Source organism: Myxine glutinosa, chromosome 1, assembly GCF_964187855.1.
Source record: "Myxine glutinosa chromosome 1, kmMyxGlut1.1, whole genome shotgun sequence".
NCBI lineage: Eukaryota > Metazoa > Chordata > Myxini > Myxiniformes > Myxinidae > Myxine > Myxine glutinosa.
The window spans coordinates 72,179,818-72,200,201 of record NC_136261.1 but is presented as its reverse complement, the minus strand read 5'-3'; the positions used below and the strand labels follow the sequence as shown (position 1 = coordinate 72,200,201).

The following is a 20,384-nucleotide window of genomic DNA, read 5'->3' as shown; positions in this document are numbered from 1 at the left end:
GACCTCACTTATGTTCCTCCTCAAAGGAGTTCATTGAGTTTACTAGATTTTAAATCATCATCATCATCGATCATCATCATCAAAAGTTACTTCGTACTGAGAGTACTCACGAGTTCTGCTGTTGTGCTTTTACATGTAAGCATTGTGAATCCAACTGTAATAATGTGCATTCATATTCGTAGATTTAAAAAAATTTCCCTTATGAATCACGAACCGCCAGGAACCTATCCCCTTTTTGTTTTTTTTTTTACCTCCGCCACCGAAGGTGGATGGAGGTTATGTTTTCACCTCTGTCTGTTTGTCTGTCAACAGGATATCTCGAAATGTTGTGGACGGATTCAAACGAAATTTGGCGGAGAGGTAGTGTATGAGACAAGGACGAAATGATTCGATTTTGGTGAAGATCCGGATTCGGATCCGGCTAGTAAAAGTTTTTAAGTGATTCTTCACCATTGGGAGATAGGGCCAAAAACGGTTTCTAGCACGATATCTCAAAAAGTTGAGGAAGGATTTGGACTAAACTTGGTGGACCGGTTTGGAGTCTGACAACTACGATTCGATTCGATTTTGGTGAAGATCTGAATATGGATTCGGATATGAGAATTATTTAATTTTTAGGTGATTATTCACCATTGGGAGATAGGGCCAAAAACGGTTTCTAGCAGGATATCTCAAAAGGTTGAGGAAGGATTTGGACTAAACTTGGTGGACCGGTTGTGCGTGTGACAAGGACTAAGCGATTCGATTTTGGTGAAGATCTGAATATGGATTCGGATACAAAAGTTATTTAACTTTTAAGTGATTCTTCGATCAGCTTTGAGAGATCAGGCAAAAAGCGATATATAACATAATATTTAATAAAGTTATGGACGAGTTATGACTAAACTTGGTGGACGAGTTGTTTAGGTGACAAGAACAAGCCGATTAGATTTTGGTTCAGGTCCGAATCCAGATCCGGCCTATCATTGGTATACAAAACAAACTGTTCAGCCTGGCGGAGGTATGTGCTCTACCGAGTGCCGTTTTAGTTCCCATTGAAACAATGCCCCGACATTCGCGGATTCGACATTCGCTGCAACTTCCAGGAACGCATCCCCCGCAAACTTCAAACTTGTATAGCACGATAACACAAAACGTTATAGACGGATTCGGAAGAAAGTTGGTAGACAGCTTGGGTGTGTGACAAAGATTAATCTGTTCGATTTTGATGAAGATCCGAATCCGGATTCTGATACGAGACTTGTTTTAATATTCTAAGTCATTTTTCATCATTGAGAGATGGGGCCAAGACGATATATAGCATGATATTGCAAAAAGGTTGTGGATGAGTTATAACAAAACTAGGTGGAAGAGTTGATTAGGTGACAGGAATAAGTTGATGTGATTTTGGTTCAGGTCCAGATCCAGAACGAGCCTATCAGTGGGATTCAAAACATAAACTGTTCAGCCTGGCGGAGCTTCAATGCCTTCAGAAAGTATTCACACACCTTGACTTTTTTCACATTTTGTTGTGTTACAGCCTGAATTTAAAATGGATTAAAATGAGATTTTTGTTGTCACTGATGTACACATAATACCCCACAATGTCAAAGTGAAATTTTCTTTTTTTTTAGAAATCTTTACAAATCCATTAAAAACGAAAAGCTGAAATGTCGTGAGTCAATAAGTATTCAACCCCTTTGCTGTGACACTCCATATTGAGCTCAGGTGCATCCAATTTCCTTTATCATCCTTGAGATGTTTCTGCAACTTGATTGGAGTCCATCTGTGGCTAATTCAATTGAATGGACATGATTTAGAAAGAAACACACCTTTCTATATAAGGTCCCACAGTTGACAGTGCATGTCAGAGCAGAAACTCTACCATGAGGTCCAAGGCACTGTCCGTTGAACTCCGAGATAGAATTGTGAGGAGGCATAGATGGGAAAGGTCTGGGGAAGGGTGTAAAACAATTTCTATAATGTTAAAAGTTCTCAAGCGCACAGTGAGCTCCATCATTCGGAAATGGAAAGAATATGGAACTTTCCAGACTCTTCCTAGAGCTGGCCGTCTGACCAAACTGAGCAACCGGGAAAGAAGGACCTTGGTATGGGGAGGTGAAGGAGAACCCAATGACCACTCTGACAGAACAACAGATTCCTCATGGGTGGGGAAAGTGGATAAGGAGGAGTGTTTTCGCTGCTGAGTAGAGTGACAATATGAGAGGGATGCTCTCCTGCGTGGCTGGAGTAGCTCACACCATGTCCTGATGTGCGATCTGCTACTGCGGACGCCTGTAATTAAGCTAATTAATAACCGGTGTGGTATTAGACCACATCATGAAGTATGAGATGGTGTGCAAACTGCTCACTACCAATTCGTTAAATTGAACCTAGAGCTCAGGTCATTATCCGAGTAAATCTCCAGCATGCTTGGTCTCTACGTGGCCAAGTAGTAGATGTGGAGACCATCCACCTGACAGATGTAACAAGAAAGAGCAATCAGAGATTGCAAACCCTCGCCAGGATGTATTTTCAGTGGTTTTTAAGGCTTTTGTGTTAAAACGGCGAAGTTAAAATGTTAAAATGACGGCCAAACCACGTGACCGATGGCGTCATCATTATTTTTTTTTCTAAACTGATTTATTTCTAGATTATGGCCAAGAAATTTCATCTTGATCGGATGAAGTTTTGTACTTGTCGAATTATGACGTCATAATGGAGGCACCTATGACATCATCATTAACAGATGTTATTCCACATGGAGAGTTCTTTACAATGAGCCATGTCTCAATTTTTTCTATTCTGCTCTTTCGGAGATATAGAGGTGCAAAGTTTTTCGGTTTTTGCAAGATGGCGGCAGAACCACGTCACCTATGACGTCATAAGTATGCAAAAAAAATTAAACAGGTGCAGTTGCACCTATGATGCAAATTTCCTGTCAATCAGACCAACGGTTGCAGAGAAAATCATATTTATTCTTTGCGGACAAACAGACAAACAGACAAACAAGAAGATGTCATGCGGAGCACGATACTTGCAAAATAGCCCCTCCCCAAGAAAAAAAATTCCATTGATACAGCAAATTGTCCATTTCATCAAGATTAAAATTGATAATCTTGATCAAAGCTCGGGTCAATAGGAAGAAAATTGACGATTTTTCAGATGAAAATGATGATTTGGGAAGGTTGACCTTGAGTTGACCTTTGACCTTTTGACCTCAAAAATAGTTGGTTTCCATATTTAGTGACTCAATGTGCAAATACTGTTCAATTTTCAAGTCAATCGGATGAAAATTGACGGTTCTTTTCAGATAAAAAGTGATGATTTTGGAAGTTTGACCTTGAGTTAACCTTTGACATTTTGACCTAAAAATAGTATGTTTCCCAATTTAGTGACTCGACATGCAAATGCTGTTCAATTTTCAAGTCAATCGGTTGAGAATTGATGGCTTTTTAGATGAAAATTGATGATTTAAAAAATTTGACCTTAAGTTGACCTTTGACATTTTGACCTCAAAAATAGTTAATTTCCCAATTTAGTGACTTGATATACAAATGCTATTCAATTTTCAAGTCAATCAGATTTAAAATGGCGATTTTAGAAATTTGACCTCCAGATGACCTTTGACCTTTGACCTCAAAATCAATAGGTTTCTCAATTGGGACGACTTATACAACTTGGTGAAGTTTCGTGACGATCGGTTTAGAATTATGACCTGTAGGCCGGTGACAAACAGACAAACAGACAGACAGACACACAGACAGAACCACAAACGGAACCGACCAATATACTTGAAAAATCTTCGATTTTGCAAGTAACAAACAGAGAAACAGACTCAAATGCAATACCCTCTCCTCAGGCGAGGGTAACTAGAAGAACACTCAGCAGAGCGCATACCTCCACCAGGCTGAACAGTTTGTTTTGTATCCCACTGATAGGCCGGATCTGCATCCCGATGTGAACCAAAATTGAATCGGCTTCTTATTGTCGCCTACCCAACTCATCCACCACATTTTATCATAATCCATCCACAACCTTTTTAAATATAGTGCTGTATACTGTTACTCGTCCTATTGCTCAATGGTAAAGAATCACTTTCAATTTAAAAAATTCTCATGTCTGGATTCGGATCCGGATCTTCACCAAAACAAACCAATTCGTCCACCCAACCTGTCCACAAAATTTTGGCCGAATCCGTCCATAACCTTTTGAGATATCCTGCTCACAGACAGACAGACAAACAGGAGAGAAAACACAACCTCCGTCCACCTTCCGTGGCGTATAAAAGGGATGTGCTTGAGGTGGATAAAAATAACTTGCATAAGAAATGACATCACAATCGGACTAACCTTAGGGTGCTGCCCAGGACCGAGGAAGAGTGACTTTTCCTCCACCCGCGAGTGGACAAGTTGTTGTCCTACCGACGAGGCCTGCGTCCATCCATCCAAAGGAGCTGTCAGGGTACCCAGCATATCCATGCTAAACAAACAAGGTAAACAGTGACAGAAACAAAACCATTATGACCATAATGACACAACGATATGTTGGAACCCATCTGTGGATCGGTCCCATCGGCCGATGGGTCTGACCCATCTGTGGATGCACGAGAAATGACAATGCAGACCCATCGGCCGATGGGTCTGCGCCATCTGCGGATGTGTTGTTCACCTTGAAGGAATGTGTATGCATCAATGGTGGATGAGTATGTTTATTTGAACCTAAAAATAAGCAATTGATGTCATAAATGTTTATAAAGCAGTCCATGACATGTGGTTTGTGACCTCGTGACCCTCGCCATCACCTTCATCAGCACCTGCCACTCTCTACCCTGCCACCATTCCCCTCCGCCATTATCAGAAGAACACCTAATGTTTTGTATGAATGTTGAGTATGTTATGTAAAGCTTTACTAAAACTGCCATGTATCTGTTAATTACAAAATGTATTGACAAAATGTATAAATAGATGGGTAGAAATAGATAATAAAACATTTTAAAATAATCTCTGTTAAATTCCTACCACATGTAATTCCAATGACTGTGTACCTGATTGAAGAGCACCATTCTGTCAACACATTCCTTCAAGGTGAACAACACATCCGCAGATGGCGCAGACCCATCGGCCGATGGGTCTGCATTGTCATTTCTCATGCATCCACAGATGGGTCAGACCCATCGGCCGATGGGACCGATCCACAGATGGGTTCCAACAGATAGACACCCAGAAGGTATGTGTTACGTGCTCCTCCCCGACACCCTGGTCATGGTGAACCTCCGAGCCCCGAGACGAGCCATGGCAGAAAAATATGTTATTCTGTGTCAAAAATCAATAGGGAAACCACACCAATGGTTGTCAACAAACAAATATTGTATTAAAAACCACACAAGAATAACGATACAACAATAATAGCAATCAAAAGTACAATCAACACATCTTATGATGGTACCATCAGCTAGTATAGGATAACTCACTGTGCTCCAAGTGAGTGAAAAAAAAACATTCCCCAATGTGTCTATAGCTCAAAGTTGATCCCCTCCAGTGATCATTAGAGCGATGTCGAATCGAAACACGAACCCCGTTCACATGACGGGCCTGGTCACACCGCCAAAACAGCAGAAAGGCGCATGCGGCCGAAGCGGCGCAAAGAGTCACGTGGTCCAAAACTGCGTAAAGCAAACTCAAGGCGAATGGGAAATCCAAAGGCGCCACTGCGTAAGGCAAACTCAAGGCGAATGGGAAATCCAAAGGCGCCCTCCAGGTCTGAACTTTCACGGCTCAGTCGGCGAACCGCAAATTAATCTTCCAAAAGCCACGGTGCACACACACACATCAGATACGTCTGAAAGCAGTGGAAATGGCTGACGAAGCAAATACCTTGCTTGACGCGTGAAGCGCATGAATCAAAATGGCCGACGGCTCGTTCTCGAGTCGCAACGACCCGGCGATGATTCTTCAGAATCCCAACGCCAAACCTGACACCCAGGTTGATCAGTCACAGCGATAACCCCTATCGCAGGAATTCCTATCCAGGAAATTCAAAGTTCACTCGTGACTCTTGCTCGACAACGTTCGATCCAGAACGCAAAGCAACCAGCTTCTTGTCCGACTTTACGCTCCTTTCTTTTCTCTCGCCTCTTCTTCTTCTTCTTCTTCTTCGTCTTCCGGTTCCCGATCCGGTTTCCTGTTTCATTTAACATTAACCTTTTTACCTTTTGACAATAATAATGGCTATTTCCCTCAAACAATAATAATAATAATAATAATAATAATAATAATACATAGAACCAGAAATATTTCAAGTGGATGAAAACCACAACACCGGAAGTGACGAATCCGTAACACTTCCCCCCCTCAAGAAAGAAAGTTTGAACATAGTAAAAACTTTCTTTGTAGGCAAAACTCTCCCAACAAACAAAAGTAAACTCACACCCAAATCATCAATTCCCATGAGCAACGATAATCAATATTTCCCAAAAATAAAGCAACACAACTTCAAACAACCTACAGAGATTTCCAAAGTTAATTCACTCTGGACAAAGCATCAGCAACGACATTGTCCCTGCCCTTTACATGCTCAATTTCCCAGTTGAACTCCTGCAAAGCCAAACTCCATCTCATCAACCTCTGATTTTTATTTTTAGTTTCTTTTGAATGAAGGTTAAGGGGTTGTGATCAAAAATCCAAAGTCAAGCAAATCTATAGCACTTTTTCCGGGAGGCCGAGCTGAGAGCCAGGTTCCATGGTGGTTGGGTGGTGAGGCCTGGAAGTATTCACTACATGGACGCCTTTAGGAACGTGGAGTTCACGGTTAATCCATGTAGGAATCTTGGCTTGGCTGCTCCGCAGCATTCAGTGCTTCAACTCTTCCTAACTTTCATAATAATCACGGTTGGACCGCTTGTCGCTGTAGTCACGTGAATAGCGGTCTCCTTCTCGGCCACTACCCTGATAATCATCCCTTTGGGAGCTGCCGTAACTCTGGGAGCCTCCATCGTAATATCGACTGTGGCCACCACCAAAACTACTACTCCCACCCCGGGAGCCATAGCCACCCCTGAAACTACCTCCACGTTTTCCTCCTCTGTAGCCTCCTCGACGCCTATGGCCTGCCTTCTCTACTGTTATGGTCCGACCATCCAAATCCTTGCCATTCAAATTCTTTTCTGCATCTTTGGTGTCCTTTGTGTTTTCAAATGTGACAAAGCCAAATCCTCTTGACTTTTGCGTCTCCCTGTCTTTTATCAGCAGCACTTCCAAGAGCGGTCCATATTTGCTGAAGACAGATTCCAGAACATCTTCCCTTGTGTTGAAGTTCAGTCCACCTACAAAGAGCTTGCCAACATTGCTTCCATCCCTGACTTGTGTGTGCTGACACTTAGTTTCAGGGTGCTTCCTCTTTTCTTCAGGGCGCTTCCTACCCATAGCACAAGTCGCGGTACAGGATGGAAAGATACCCGGATTCTCCTGCTCTACCTGTGCGGTGTTATTTTCCATACTAGACTTTTCAACAAAAATCGGGTTACCAGAAACTTGACCACCGGCCAAATCATTCCCGATAACAAAAGATACTCCCTCTACAGGAAGAGTGGCTTGTAAACCTACGGTGACAGGTCCTGACACCAAATCGGACTGCAAATGGATGACATGAAGTGGGGCTTTAACATAGCCACCAACCCCCTGTAAACGAACACTGACACCAGTTACCGTCTTCTCTGACAATGGCAAAATGCCCTCAAGCATCAAAGATTGATGTGCTCCTGTGTCCCTCAATATCCTAACAGGCCTCTGGTTCGTTAAGTCTCCATCCAGTGACACAAACCCCCTCTGAAATAAATGGTTTGTAACCCTCTTGAACAAGGTCGTTCTGTGATGCCGTAACTTTGGCATGGGAACACTCACAAGGCTCTGTCCTCCAAGGACGATTTCTTACATTTGCCAATGCATTCGGAGTTGTACTAGTCTGACTCCGCTCTTGATTTTTCCTTTCCAGAACATAACATTGGGACATCAAGTGTCCAGGTTTCTTGCAAAAAGCGCAAGTAGGCCCGGAGGAAAAACTCGTGGTCCGCCTCGAGCCCCCCGGAAGATAAGTCTGTCTTGGAACTGTAGTCTTCTGATCCCTAAAAGTGGCGGTATCAGAGTTGTCCTCATAGTCATCTCTAGGCCGCCCCCATGAATTTTCGTTCTCTGCACCAGATGTACCATAACTCCCCTGGCGAACTCTAGGCGGGAAGTTAGGTTTGTGGAAACCCCATACTGTGTGTCAAGGCATAGTCATCTGCCACGGTTGCTGCCTCATACAACTCTGGTACCTTCTTTTCCCCCAGATGTACTTTAATGTCCTAGTGGACACACTGTTTGAATTCCTCCACCAAAATCAATTGTCGCAACAGTTTGAAGTCTTTCCCAACCCCTTTCAAATCACATCACTGATCAAACATGGTTTCATTCATTCTGGCAAACTCCACATGGGTTTCACTCTCCCTCTTCCTGGTATTCCGGAATTTTTGCCGGTAAGCTTCAGGGACCAATTCATCGGCTTTGAGAATGGTTTTCTTCACTATCTCATAATCTGCACATTGGTCAATCGGTAAAGCTGAAAATATATCTTGAGCTTTACCCACCAGAACACTTTGCACTAACATGGTCCAGGACTCCACAGGCCATTTTAGCATTTGAGCCACTTTCTCAAAGTGTAAAAAAAACTTGGCTACCTCCTTTTCATTGAAGGGTGGAACCAGCTTCACATGTCTACAAACATCCTAGGTGTTCTGACTAGTTGTCGAACCAGCCGGCATGGATGCTACCTCTCCCCGTTCTCTCATTAACTCCAGCTCCTTGAATTTAATTTCCTTCTGAAGCTCCATGTCATGTTCCTTTAACTCCCTTTCGGGCTCTTCTTTCCTCCGCTCTTTTCTCCTCGAGTTCTCGTTCCTGTTCTATTTTTTTTTTCCGCGAGTTCTCGTTCTGCTCTCCTTTCCTCTGGTCCTCTCTCCTCGAGTTATCGTTCCTGTTCTGCACTTTTTTCCTCGAGTTCTCGTTCCTGTTCTACTCTTCTTTCCAAGAGTTCTCTTTCAGCTCTCCTTTCCTCTGCCCTTCTCTCCTCGGCTTTCCATTCCAACTCTTTTAACCGAAGCTCCACATTTTCTTTTTCCTCGGGTAACCAATCCAAGGCTACCTCTGTCCATGTTCCCTCTCCCACCAGAGATTCTACCACCAATGTCTGCATTTCTGCTTTCTTCATATGAGTTCGGACCTCCAAGTTAAAATGTTTGGCCAATCTCAAGAGTTCCGATCTTTTTAACGCTAGGAACTCTGCCTCATTAGGGGACGCCGCAAACTTTCCTGCATCAAACACCATGGTGACTATCAGTTAACACCTATTAACCTTCACACAAAAGATTTTCAAAAAATTTTTTTGTTGAAAAATTTGGGAATGTTAGAAAAAATTCCAAATTTGGCAATTTTGGGAATGTTAGGGAATTCTTTCCCAGACGAAATTTAGGGAATTTTATCCCGGACGAGCCCCCAATTTCTGTTACGTGCTCCTCCTCGACCCCCTGGTCACGGTGTACCTCCGAGCCCCGAGAGGAGCCACGGCAGAAAAATATGTTATTCTGTGTCAAAAATCAAAAGGGAAACCACACCAATGGTTGTCAACAAACAAATATTGTATTAAAAACCACACAAGAATAACGATACAACAATAATAGCAATCAAAAGTACAATCAACACATCTTATGATGGTACCATCAGCTAGTATCGGATAACTCACTGTGCTCGAAGTGAGTAAAAAAAAAACATTCCCCAATGTCTCTATAGCTCAAAGTCGATCCCCTCCAGTGATCATTAGAGCGATGTCGAATCGAAACCCGAACCCCGTTCAGATGATGGCCCGGTCACACTGCCAAAACAGCAGAAAGGCGTATGCGGCCGAAGCGGCGCATAGAGTCACGTGGTCCAAAACTGCGTAAAGCAAACTCAAGGTGAATGGGAAATCCAAAGGCGCCACTGCGTAAGGCAAACTCAAGGCGAATGGGAAATCCAAAGGCGCCCTCCAGGTCTGAACTTTCACGGCTCAGTCGGCGAACCGCAAATTAATCTTCCAAAAGCCACAGTGCACACACACACATCAGATATGTCTGAGAGCGGTGGAAATGGCTGACGAAGCAAATACCTTGCTTGACGCGCGAAGCGCATGAATCAACATGGCCGACGGCTCGTTCTCGAGTCGCAACGACCCGGCGATGATTCTTCAGAATCCCAACGCCAAACCTGACACCCAGGTTGATCAGTCACAGCGATAACCCCTATCGCAGGAATTCCTATCCAGGAAATTCAAAGTTCACTCGTGACTCTTGCTCGACAACGTTCGATCCAGAACGCAAAGCAACCAGCTTCTTGTCCGACTTTTCGCTCCTTTCTTTTCTCTCACCTCCTCTTCTTCTTCGTCTTCCGGTTCCTGATCCGGTTTCCTGTTTCATTTAACATTAACCTTTTTACCTTTTGACAATAATAATGGCTATTTCCCTCAAACAATAACAATAATAATAATACATAGAACCAGAAATGTTTCAAGTGGATGAAAACCACAACACCGGAAGTGACGAATCCATAACAGTATGTTTATCACTTCCTTAGGAGTTTCCTGCCCCTGCCACAATTTATTCAACCTGCAGGTGACCTTCCAGGTGCCACTGGAACTGAAATCGTGTTTTTGGCTCTCCAACTTTTGAAGGAGAACTAATAAAACCTTTTGCCTGCCTTTGTAATACGACATGGTTCATTTAACAATGTAATTCTTTGCTTGATTCTTTTTAAGAGATTCAAGGTGATGTCACATGCTCAAACTCTCGTGAGTTCATGTGGAAAGCTGGAAAATGATCCCAAGGTTCTTAGATGTTTCATTAATACCAAAAAAGCTCAGGGTATAATGAGTGTGAAAGGTGGCTCCAAGGGTTATATTATGGCTGACTTGACACCTGCACATTCAAAATTGCTCCATACTAGATTTTTGATGTTGAAAGTTTCACATTAAGTGGATTATTTGTCTGTAAAGATCATTATGAACATCCTCGCTCGATGTGATCATCATAACGCTACTTCTAGCAGGTAAGCTCAAATGTAGTTTATTATCCTTCTTCTGTTGGAAGACTTGTCTTTCATATTCTGGGGATAATTTGGAAGGCCATACATATTCCACACTCACCTCTGAGCTGTCTAACCTGGGTTTGAATCTTGACTGAGCTATAAACTGTCATCCTGGTGTTTCACAGGCTCGATGAAGTATCAACACGTGTGCCATCCTTTGTTAGGATGTCAAGCCAGAGGACCCTTCAGCCAGCAGTGGTTGTTGGTGGATAATTAGGATCCCATGATCTCCTTTAAGAAGAGGTGGTGGGTTATCGCCGGCATTCCTGAAACAAATTCTAAATTCCTGCTCAAACCTACAGGGGCACTGAATCTCACCGGATCTCACCGGCATCCTGGAACAAATTCCTGTTTGAGCCAACAAGGGGCGCACTGCATCAGTGATTCAGCCACGCTCCCAGCAGCAGCCAGGTGCCACTGACCAAAGTGAATGATGATTATGAGCAGTTATAAAAAAAGAAACCGGTCTCGTACCGTGAAAAGTTCTCATATCAAAATTCTTATCGAGGATGTTCACAAATTTTTATCAACTTTCGCTGCCCCTGTACTCCAGCTACTCGCATTTTTGCGGGCATAAACCACCCCCCCCCCCCCCCCCCCACAAACAATGGTCACTACACAAGACCTCTTCCATCTACCCACAATCCCCTTAGTCATCATCCTTTACCCACAATCCCCTGCGCGGGTCCGCTTGCGTAGCGTGTCCAAGGCCTAAATCTCTTCTCATTCCGCAGCCTTGTCTCGCTGTGATTCCTCGTGCTCATGAACTTTTGTGCTTTATTGTTTCAATTTCGTGTTTTTTGTTTCAATCCAATAATGGGTCCTAAGCACAAGAGTAGTGCAGGAGATGTGTCTGCTCTCAAGAGGCAGAAAAAGTTATGAGCTTGCGCTAGAAAAATGGAGATACCTGACTTATTAGCAAGGGGTGGGCAGACATTATGGTATGAACGAGTTCACTGTCCGATACGTAAAGAAAAAGGAGAAGGGGATTTGTGAAAGTGTCGCATCTAGTGCAACACCGCAGGTCAGGGACGTCCATATTGAAAAAAATGGAGAAAGCATTGAATGTTTGGCTTGAGGACAATGAAACTGTAATCATGTGCATGAATGTTCATGAACCTTTGAAATTGTCCCTTATGAATCACGAACCGCAGTGAACCTAACCCCCTTTTTCCCATTGAAACAATGCCCCAACATTCGCGAATTCGAGGGGGTTTTCAAGCACGTATCCTCCACGAATATTGGGGGTTTGCTGTATAAATCTCAATTAAAGTGAAAATGGGAGAAATTTCAAAAATTGTCCACCTTTGAGTCATTGTCAACACTTCCTAAGTTACCACTTGACTATTGTTAAACAAATGGCCCATCTGTTGGCTTCTTATAACAAATGTCCAAGTTGTTTGGGCCAACTATGTAAATGAAACACCAAAATATTTTTGCTTGGTTCATGTGTCTCTCTCAGCCAGTTTGAAAAAAAATAGTCTGTCTGTTGCAGCGTTTCTTGCAAAGTTATGTTATCTCAATATGCGTATGCCATCAGTGATGTATTACAATTGGAGTTTTTTTTAGAAGCATTTATTAGTTCACCATTACCCAGTTGTAGAAGTATTTGGCATATTTCTCGCCGTGCTCGTTAATGCCGCCTCAACCTACCCACATATTTTCACGTCACTCATAAATGTGGAAGTGCTGCCATAAAGCAGAGCTTAATGCATGCTACATTATTTGTGCCTGTGAATTGCACTTTACTTCCGGTACTGGCAGGAATTGCTCATCGACAAGTAAAATTACCTTGCCTCCAAATGGTAATTCCTCCTGCATCGAATCAAGCAACGTCCTGTCCATAGCCTCAAGTATGGACATAATGAGAATCTGGACATGGACACAATCTGGACATGGACACAGACATGGACACAAAGCATGGACACAAATGTGTCCCACACAATGAGAGCAGCACCGGGCAAATAAGTGTGGCAATTTCTGTCGGGAAACCATTCATTTATTATCCACTTGCTCATTCATCCCTTTACTTGGGCAGTGTACATACAAATTGCTCATCCTTTTATTTGGATGGTGTATTAGCAACAGCCCGCTGCCTTGATCTCTCCCGAAAATATGAAATAACCTGGGTCACGTGCATGAAGCAAAAACATGGCAACTGCTAATGGTGTGTGTGTGTGTGTGTGTGTGTGTGTTTGTGTATATATATATATATATATATATATATATATATATATATATATATATAGGTTGCACCACAACATGTAGCCTCGCTTTAGTTCAGTTATTTCTTATTAAATGTAAGCGTAGTCTCCTTTCCTGTGTTAGTATGCGTTGAGCAGGCCAGTAAGTGTAGGCCTCGATTGGGCTAGAATGCCATGTGCTATGCCTAGAACAAGTCTGGCAGGCCTGAAGGAGGAGCTGCAGGGGAGTGGCCGGTAAGCGGCGAGCAGCCAATCGGAGCTCAAGGGAAGTGGCTAACAACAGCAGCCAGAGGAGGGGCTTGGAACATTCGGGTAAGACTCGCGGGCGGGGCTATAAAACCCTGCCCTGGCCCCCCGCCGCAGTGCAGCAATGCCCAGAGCTGAGTGAGAGTGTGGTTGCCAGTCCCTCAGTCAAAGTCACCCAGTGAGTGCAGCAGTGCCCCAGAGCTGAGTGAGAGGAGTGGTTGCCAGTCCCTCAGTCAAAGTCACCCAGTGAGTGCAGCAGTGACCAAGTCTGAGCAGAGAGCGTTGTGAGTCAGAGCGTTGTGAGAGAGAGCGTTGTGAGAGAGTGGTTCGTTGAGAGAGAGAGAGAGAGAGAGAGAGAGAGAGAGTCGCTGCGAGGAGATCAAGGCTGTGTGTGCACGAACTCTCCCTGCCCTGCGCCCTGCTGCCTGTGAATAACGCTGTGGGAGGACGATCTCTCCCGGGGCCACCTACGCCGACGACCTTCCTACCTGGGCTCCCTGCACACGTGCCGCGAACACTTGAGGGCCACGCCCGGCGAGCTGTCTGGAGTGAACGGCGCCAGGACGCGTTTGGAGCGCGTACTTTTCCTTCCTCCTTTTCCCTGTGTGAGTGAGTGGGCCCTTGTCCGGGATTTTAGTAAGATTGACTACGTATCTGCTCTGTGTCTCTTCTCTTTACCCTGATCAATTGTAAATAATAATAAACCTGTGTTCTTCCTTCCATTTGATCGTTCCCGTCATTTCCATCCATTGGCTTCGCATTGCACGAATAAGACTGCTCAATCGGGTTCAATAAGAATTAACGGCACAAGTCACGTGACATGCAAACCGCTCGGCGTACCCGATTAGCATGGCTTGTGCGAGGTCCAGTCCCCGTTCACGTGGCGGCGTGTGTATCGAAGGTACTTAGGGACTCGACCAGATACCTTTCCGCACGCTCGCTAAGGGAGTGGCGCCTCGGCGTCGTGGACTCGAAGCTCGAAGGGGGAAAAGGGTTTAACCCCCCCCCCCCCCTCTGTACGTCGACGGGCTCGAGAGATCCGCAACAATATGTATATATATATATATATATAATATATATATATATATATATTATATTATATATATATATATATATATATATATATATATATATTATATATTGTTGCGGGTCTCTCACGGATCTCGCCGGTCGCCGGACTTAGAAAAGCACTCGTGGAAGGAAAAGATGGAATGCATGCAAGTCTGAATTCGCATCATGATGCCGTGCTGCATAACCAGATGGAAAGTTTGCAGGTGGCGGAGGAGCGAAGAAGAGAAGCGCCAAGGTGAGTTGGGTAGTATATGGCGCGAAAAGATTTGGCGCAAAAGTGTTTGGCGCGAGAGGATTTTTTGCGCGCTTGCGATCCCGGCGTAACCCAGGCGCTCATAGAAGGTCCGTGGTGCGCTGTGTGAGTGGGAATGGCGCGCGTGTGCGAATGGCGTCAAAGCACGAGTGTATTACTGAGTGCGAGAGTGAATGCACATCGGAGTGTGATAGTGAGGGTGAGAGTGACACGGAGTGTGAGTTGATTGTGGAGTGTGTGTGGGAGTGCACACCAGAGTGCTGATTGGGTGTGCGACAGGAGGATTGCACACCCGTGGGTAGGTGTGCACTGAGTGGGTGTGCAACAGAGTGCACACCCATGAGTGGTACGGAGTACATACCGGGAGAGTGTGCGCCCGGATGTGCGTGAGAGAGGTGTGTAATGGAGTGTGCGGGCAGCGAGCGGTGTGCACCTGAGTGTGTAAGAGGAGAGAATGCACGAGAGTGTGCCGTAACAGAGTGCGTGGAGTGTATGGGAAGCGCTGGAGCGCATCGATGTGCGAGAGAAGAGTGGGCCGCGAGGTGTGCAGGTGAGAATGCGAGTCGGGCATCGACGTTGACTGGGGCAGCGGTTAGGCTGACGGGTAGCCAACGCGAGCTCTCGGGGCGTGGTGCATTTTGTGTGCTGCGGGGGCCGGTGGAGATCGTTGCCGTGTCGCTCCTGCAAGGAGCGGCGTGCACGATTCGGGCCGGGCTCCGCCCTGTATGGTCGGTGCCGCGTCGTAGCGGCGAGCGGCACGGTTTGGGGGGGAGAAAGGCCGGGTCGGACCTTCGCCCCCTGGCGGGCGTGGTGTTCCGACCGGGTGAGGTTGGGTCATCGGGCCGGAGACCGCAAGGGTCCGCGCCGAGATGGACCGTGGAATCTCGGACCGAGTATGCCTCCTCCTCAGAATCGTAAATGCCGGACGGACCCAACCTACAGGAGACTGACCATCCGCACGCATAGCCGGCTTTTCGAAGTCAAGCTGTAAAGAGGCATTTCCACCCCGAGAGGCTCAGAGTGGTGAACGGATAGTGATCGTGATGAGAGATGGTATCCGATGTAGAGGGATGGTGGCTCTACCATCCCTCACATCTTTTTGGGGTGAAGGAGCTATCGTTTATGGGGTATGGCGGTGCAAACTAGCCCGGGAGGGTTAGGATAAATGTATAGGGACCTAGAGATGACTATAGGTGACCAAGATTTAAGTAGTGACATTGTACCTGTAGTGGGGACGTAGAGTAGAGTTGTTGGTTGATAATGACGTGGGATGTGCGTAGTATAAGGGATGATGGGGAGCACTAATATTAGAAGGGAGTAGATAGGCAGATGATGCTGTGTATGAGCATGAGGTTTCGCATGAAATGAGGAATTGGAATGAGAGATTCCTGGTAGTGCTGAGCAAATGAGGCAATGCTCGAGAGGGATGTGTGTGTGCGTGTGTTGAGTGATTAACCTGCATGATGTGCAGGTGAAGTACAGGTGTGTGGAATGAATAGTGTGGAGTGAGGAGTGTGGAATACATGGAGTGGAGTGTATGGTGCGAAGGAGTGGATGGGGGAAGGATGGACCCCTTCACGAGTACCCGGGGAGGGCAGTTTAAAAGTAGGTAGAGGGAGTAGGTAAATTGTGGTTGGAGATTGACATCTGTGGTGCGGGTAGTAGGAAGAAGTGTTTTGTTGGGTGCATGAGTGTATGGAATGGCTGAGCGTGTGGCCTGTTAGTGAGTGTGGTTGGTTGAGCACTCCGCCACTGGTAGTCTGTCGGCCAGGTGAGGCCGCAGGTAGGCTCGGGGAGCCAGGTAGTAGAGTTCAGTGGGGCCCATGGATCCCAAGGAGAGAACCCGGGTAGCCCGATGCCAGAGGGGGCATTATTGGGGTAAGGAAGCCAGAGGGCCTTCCCCAGGTTAGGTTAGAAAGGAGCTAGGTGAGCTCGGGTGGCAACTACAGTGGCGGAGGTGTGCAGGTGAGCGGAACTGCTCGTGAGCCACACGACCCAGCCCTGAAATTGTGCAAGGGCACAGAAGGAAAAACCGGGGGAGTGAGACCCCATATTGGTAGAGCGCCACAGTATGTGCAATGGGAATTGGTTTTTAGAACCGCATAGTTTAAAGATGGCCAATGGATTGGCAGGGAAAGACCCCGGGTAGTGTAAAGTGTTAATGTCATTTAGAAGATAGATAGGAGAAAGTCTCTTCGCACCATCTGCATCCACTCACCGAGGTGACAGGATTCCACACCATGTTTTGCAAACATTTGGAATGAAAGACGCATCTTGACGTGGGGGAGACATTGTGTTGAAATTCCATCCCTTCCTCCTTAGGAGGGATTGGTGACGAATTTGGCAGTAGGGGAGATATGGGGGACAAGACGATAGCGACGAATTTGTAAATTGTGTAAATACGGGTAAGGGCAAGGGTAGGGTAGGTGACATGGGGGGATGACGTATGCCAGGGACGAGCTTTCCTGGCTCGCTCTCCTGCGCCCCTCACCTTGCATTACTTTGTTTTGATGTGTACCCTTGCGCCCCTGCCCGCTGATTTGCTTGTCCTTCCTTCCCCACTCATGGACCATTGTTCTTTTGTGCCCGAGGGAAGTGTGCAGGTGACCGCAGTTGTGCGCCCGCACCTTTGCTGCCTCCTGCCTGCACTGATGCACCATATGGACTACACGTTCTGTGGCCTGGCACCACATATGGACCACAGGTTCTGTGGCCTGGCATCTCTGCTGGGACCGACCATTGTGCCGGCGGTGTCTGCCTTGCGGACCACTGTGTTTTTAAGTGGCACCTATGCCCAGCAGTGGACCACCTGAGTTGGCCCTGCTGGCCATACAAATAATAAAAAGCGGACGCGGTGTGTGCCCTTTTATTAAATAAATAACATCAAGCAAGAAGACAGCCAGAAACATCGGCCCAGCAGAGCAGAGAAGAAGAAGACGTCATAATTTTATTATTTTAAAAATGTGATGGCTGTGCATTTTTTCATGATGGTGCTTATTGGTGCATTTCTTTATTATTGGTGCATATGGGTACATATGGTATGGTGTATTGGTGCAGTGCATGGCAATGGCATTTCCTCTTTTCAAACATCTCTTCTTTTCCCACAAAAGACAGGTCCTGGGTGACAGTGTAAATAATTAGTGTTTTGTAAATAATGCTCCCCACCGGCTTTATGTGTAGTTTGAAGACAATTCCGCAATTCGGTTAATTGTGGGCATGAGTCAGTTAGGTAGGATGCAACGCAGCAGGTGGGACATATTTAGTTAAAACTGTCGCACTCAGGGTGAGGTTAAAAGTAGAGGGTAACCACACCGAAGTGTCACATTAATTTAAAAGATAGTTCCTTTGTTTCGGCTCGGGCCGAGCCTGGAAAAAGGGAGGGTGCAGTGTTGCGGTTTTAGAACCCACACTTTTGTAAATAAATAATCACTTGTAAATATGACATTAAAGGTTAAAGTTTGCACCCCTAGTTAGTCCATAAGCAACACGTAGGCCACCAGAGGAACTCAGTTATTTCATTATTATGTGTTTTAGATAAGGCTGTGTTTCCAATAGTTGAATCTGCGTTGCATCAATTAAATAAGGAGTAGGCCCTTTCGTCCATTTTGCGACCTCTCTCTCCAAGCACCACCATTACGCACCTTGTTAGCAGCGTTCGCTGCCATTAGAGCTGAAGCTCGTTCAAACGACGCCATTAACCATGCGGTCAGGCCCGAGGAAGAAGGGGGCGGAACGCCAAGAACAAGGTGTGGCCTGTCAACCAGCCGTCGAAGGCGTGGCCGGTAAGCCCTCGCCAACCAACCAGGGCTGAGGTGAGATCGCTGGCGGGCGTGGTTTTGGAGCGCGCGGAGTAATCTTGGCTCGCGTTATATAAGCGCGAACGAGGAACCCTTTCAGAGGACTCGCGTGCACACGGCAGTGGCGAAAGAACATATACGGCGGCGCTCTTGTAAAAAGGACTCGCGCGAAAAGGATTGGTGAAAGGACTTGCACGGACTTCTTCTTTTGGTGGGCTTGATGAGAGAGCACTGAGTGCATTGCGAAAGCCTATACGGAGCGCACATTGGCAAAGGAGAACTCACTCGCTGGCGCTTTCTAAAGAGAACTTGAGAGAGAGAGAGAGCGTTTGACACGACTATGACAGGACATGAGCCTCCACCCCCCCCCCCCCCCCCCACCATATGTAAGGGCTGGTCGCGTTTCACCGATACGCAGAGCTGCCTGCCGGGTTTCGCCCGCTGGACCAGAGTCGACTGGAGCCTGGACCATCTACCTGGACCTTCCACCCTACCAGCTATAAGCCCTGTGTGAGTGTGTCTGTTTGTCTGGGGTGTAGAATAAGACTGTAATAAAACTGCCCTGTGTCCTGCTTCTTCTTCTTCTTCCTTTCTTGTACATTCTTTCCTTTCGTCTTCTTTTTGGTTTGTAACTAAATTACCTTGTTCTCTATTGGTTTTCCCTAATCCGATCGCATCCGTCCTTTCTTTCATTGGGTAAACGTGGCACGATTCGGAACCGCTAGAATCGGGTTTAGTCTCTTGGTTAATAGCTCGGATCACGGATTGCTAACCGCTCGGCATTATCCATCATATCCGTGGTTCGAGTGGGAGTTATTCCCTCGTTTCCAGCGGGCGTTAGTATTTAGGTAGCAGCGAACCCCTAGGCCTAGCAAACCCTACCTAACGCCACGCCGGGAAGGATGTTATAGCTTCCCAGGACACGGGACGGGCAGATAGAAAGACAAGGGGATTAACCCCCCCCCCCCCCCCCTTGATAAGGGGAGCTCCGAACCCCGAGATCCATAACAATATATATATATATATATATATATATATATATGTATATATATATATATATATATATACATGCACACACACACATATATGTATACAGACTTGGCATTTAATATGGAATATTTTTTTGTGGGGGTGAACTTACTTTTCAAGATGACTTAGAACCAAAAGTTCATTGGAATTATGTTGAAATTATTCTAGATTTGTTCATGTGACCTTTAAAAGAAACAAAAACCACATTTGACATTTCGAAGTAAATAAATTGATCCTTGAAAGTGATGTAAACTGATATCGAACTCAATTCACAGACAGTACTGTGTTAAACTTCTGTACGTTTTCCAGAAGTATCTCTTTATTTTGCACATTAGCCAAAAAAAATTCAACAAAAACAAAAGCTAAATTATGACTGGGATTACGGACAGTAACATTACAGTTCAGTACTTCATGTAACCCCCACGAGCATTCAGGAGATCACTTACATGTCGAGGCAGGCTGTTCACGAGATTTGCCAAGGTTTGGACAGGAATCGCTTGCCATGCAGTGACAATAGTCTGCTGCAATTCACACACAGAGGTCGGCTGCTGGTCCAAGTTGTCAATTTGACACGTTAATTCTGCCCACAAGTTCTCTATCGGATTCATATCCGGGGACATGGCAGGCCACTCCATATGCTCTACACCACGGT

At 45.6% G+C, this 20,384-nt stretch overlaps 2 protein-coding genes across 2 annotated transcripts in view; both read right to left on the bottom strand.

The window, feature by feature from the left end:
* The window catches only part of LOC137425091 (uncharacterized), an 891,893-nt gene that overhangs the window by 671,055 nt on the left and 200,454 nt on the right, over positions 1-20,384 (bottom strand). The window lies entirely within an intron of this gene.
* LOC137419189 (hepatic and glial cell adhesion molecule-like) overlaps positions 1-20,384 on the bottom strand; it is a 71,893-nt gene that overhangs the window by 4,323 nt on the left and 47,186 nt on the right. Inside the window, exon 5 of the mRNA XM_068105349.2 lies at positions 4,332-4,461. Within this exon, the coding sequence (XP_067961450.2) occupies positions 4,332-4,461 (130 nt within the window). The remainder of the gene's footprint in view (positions 1-4,331; positions 4,462-20,384) is intronic.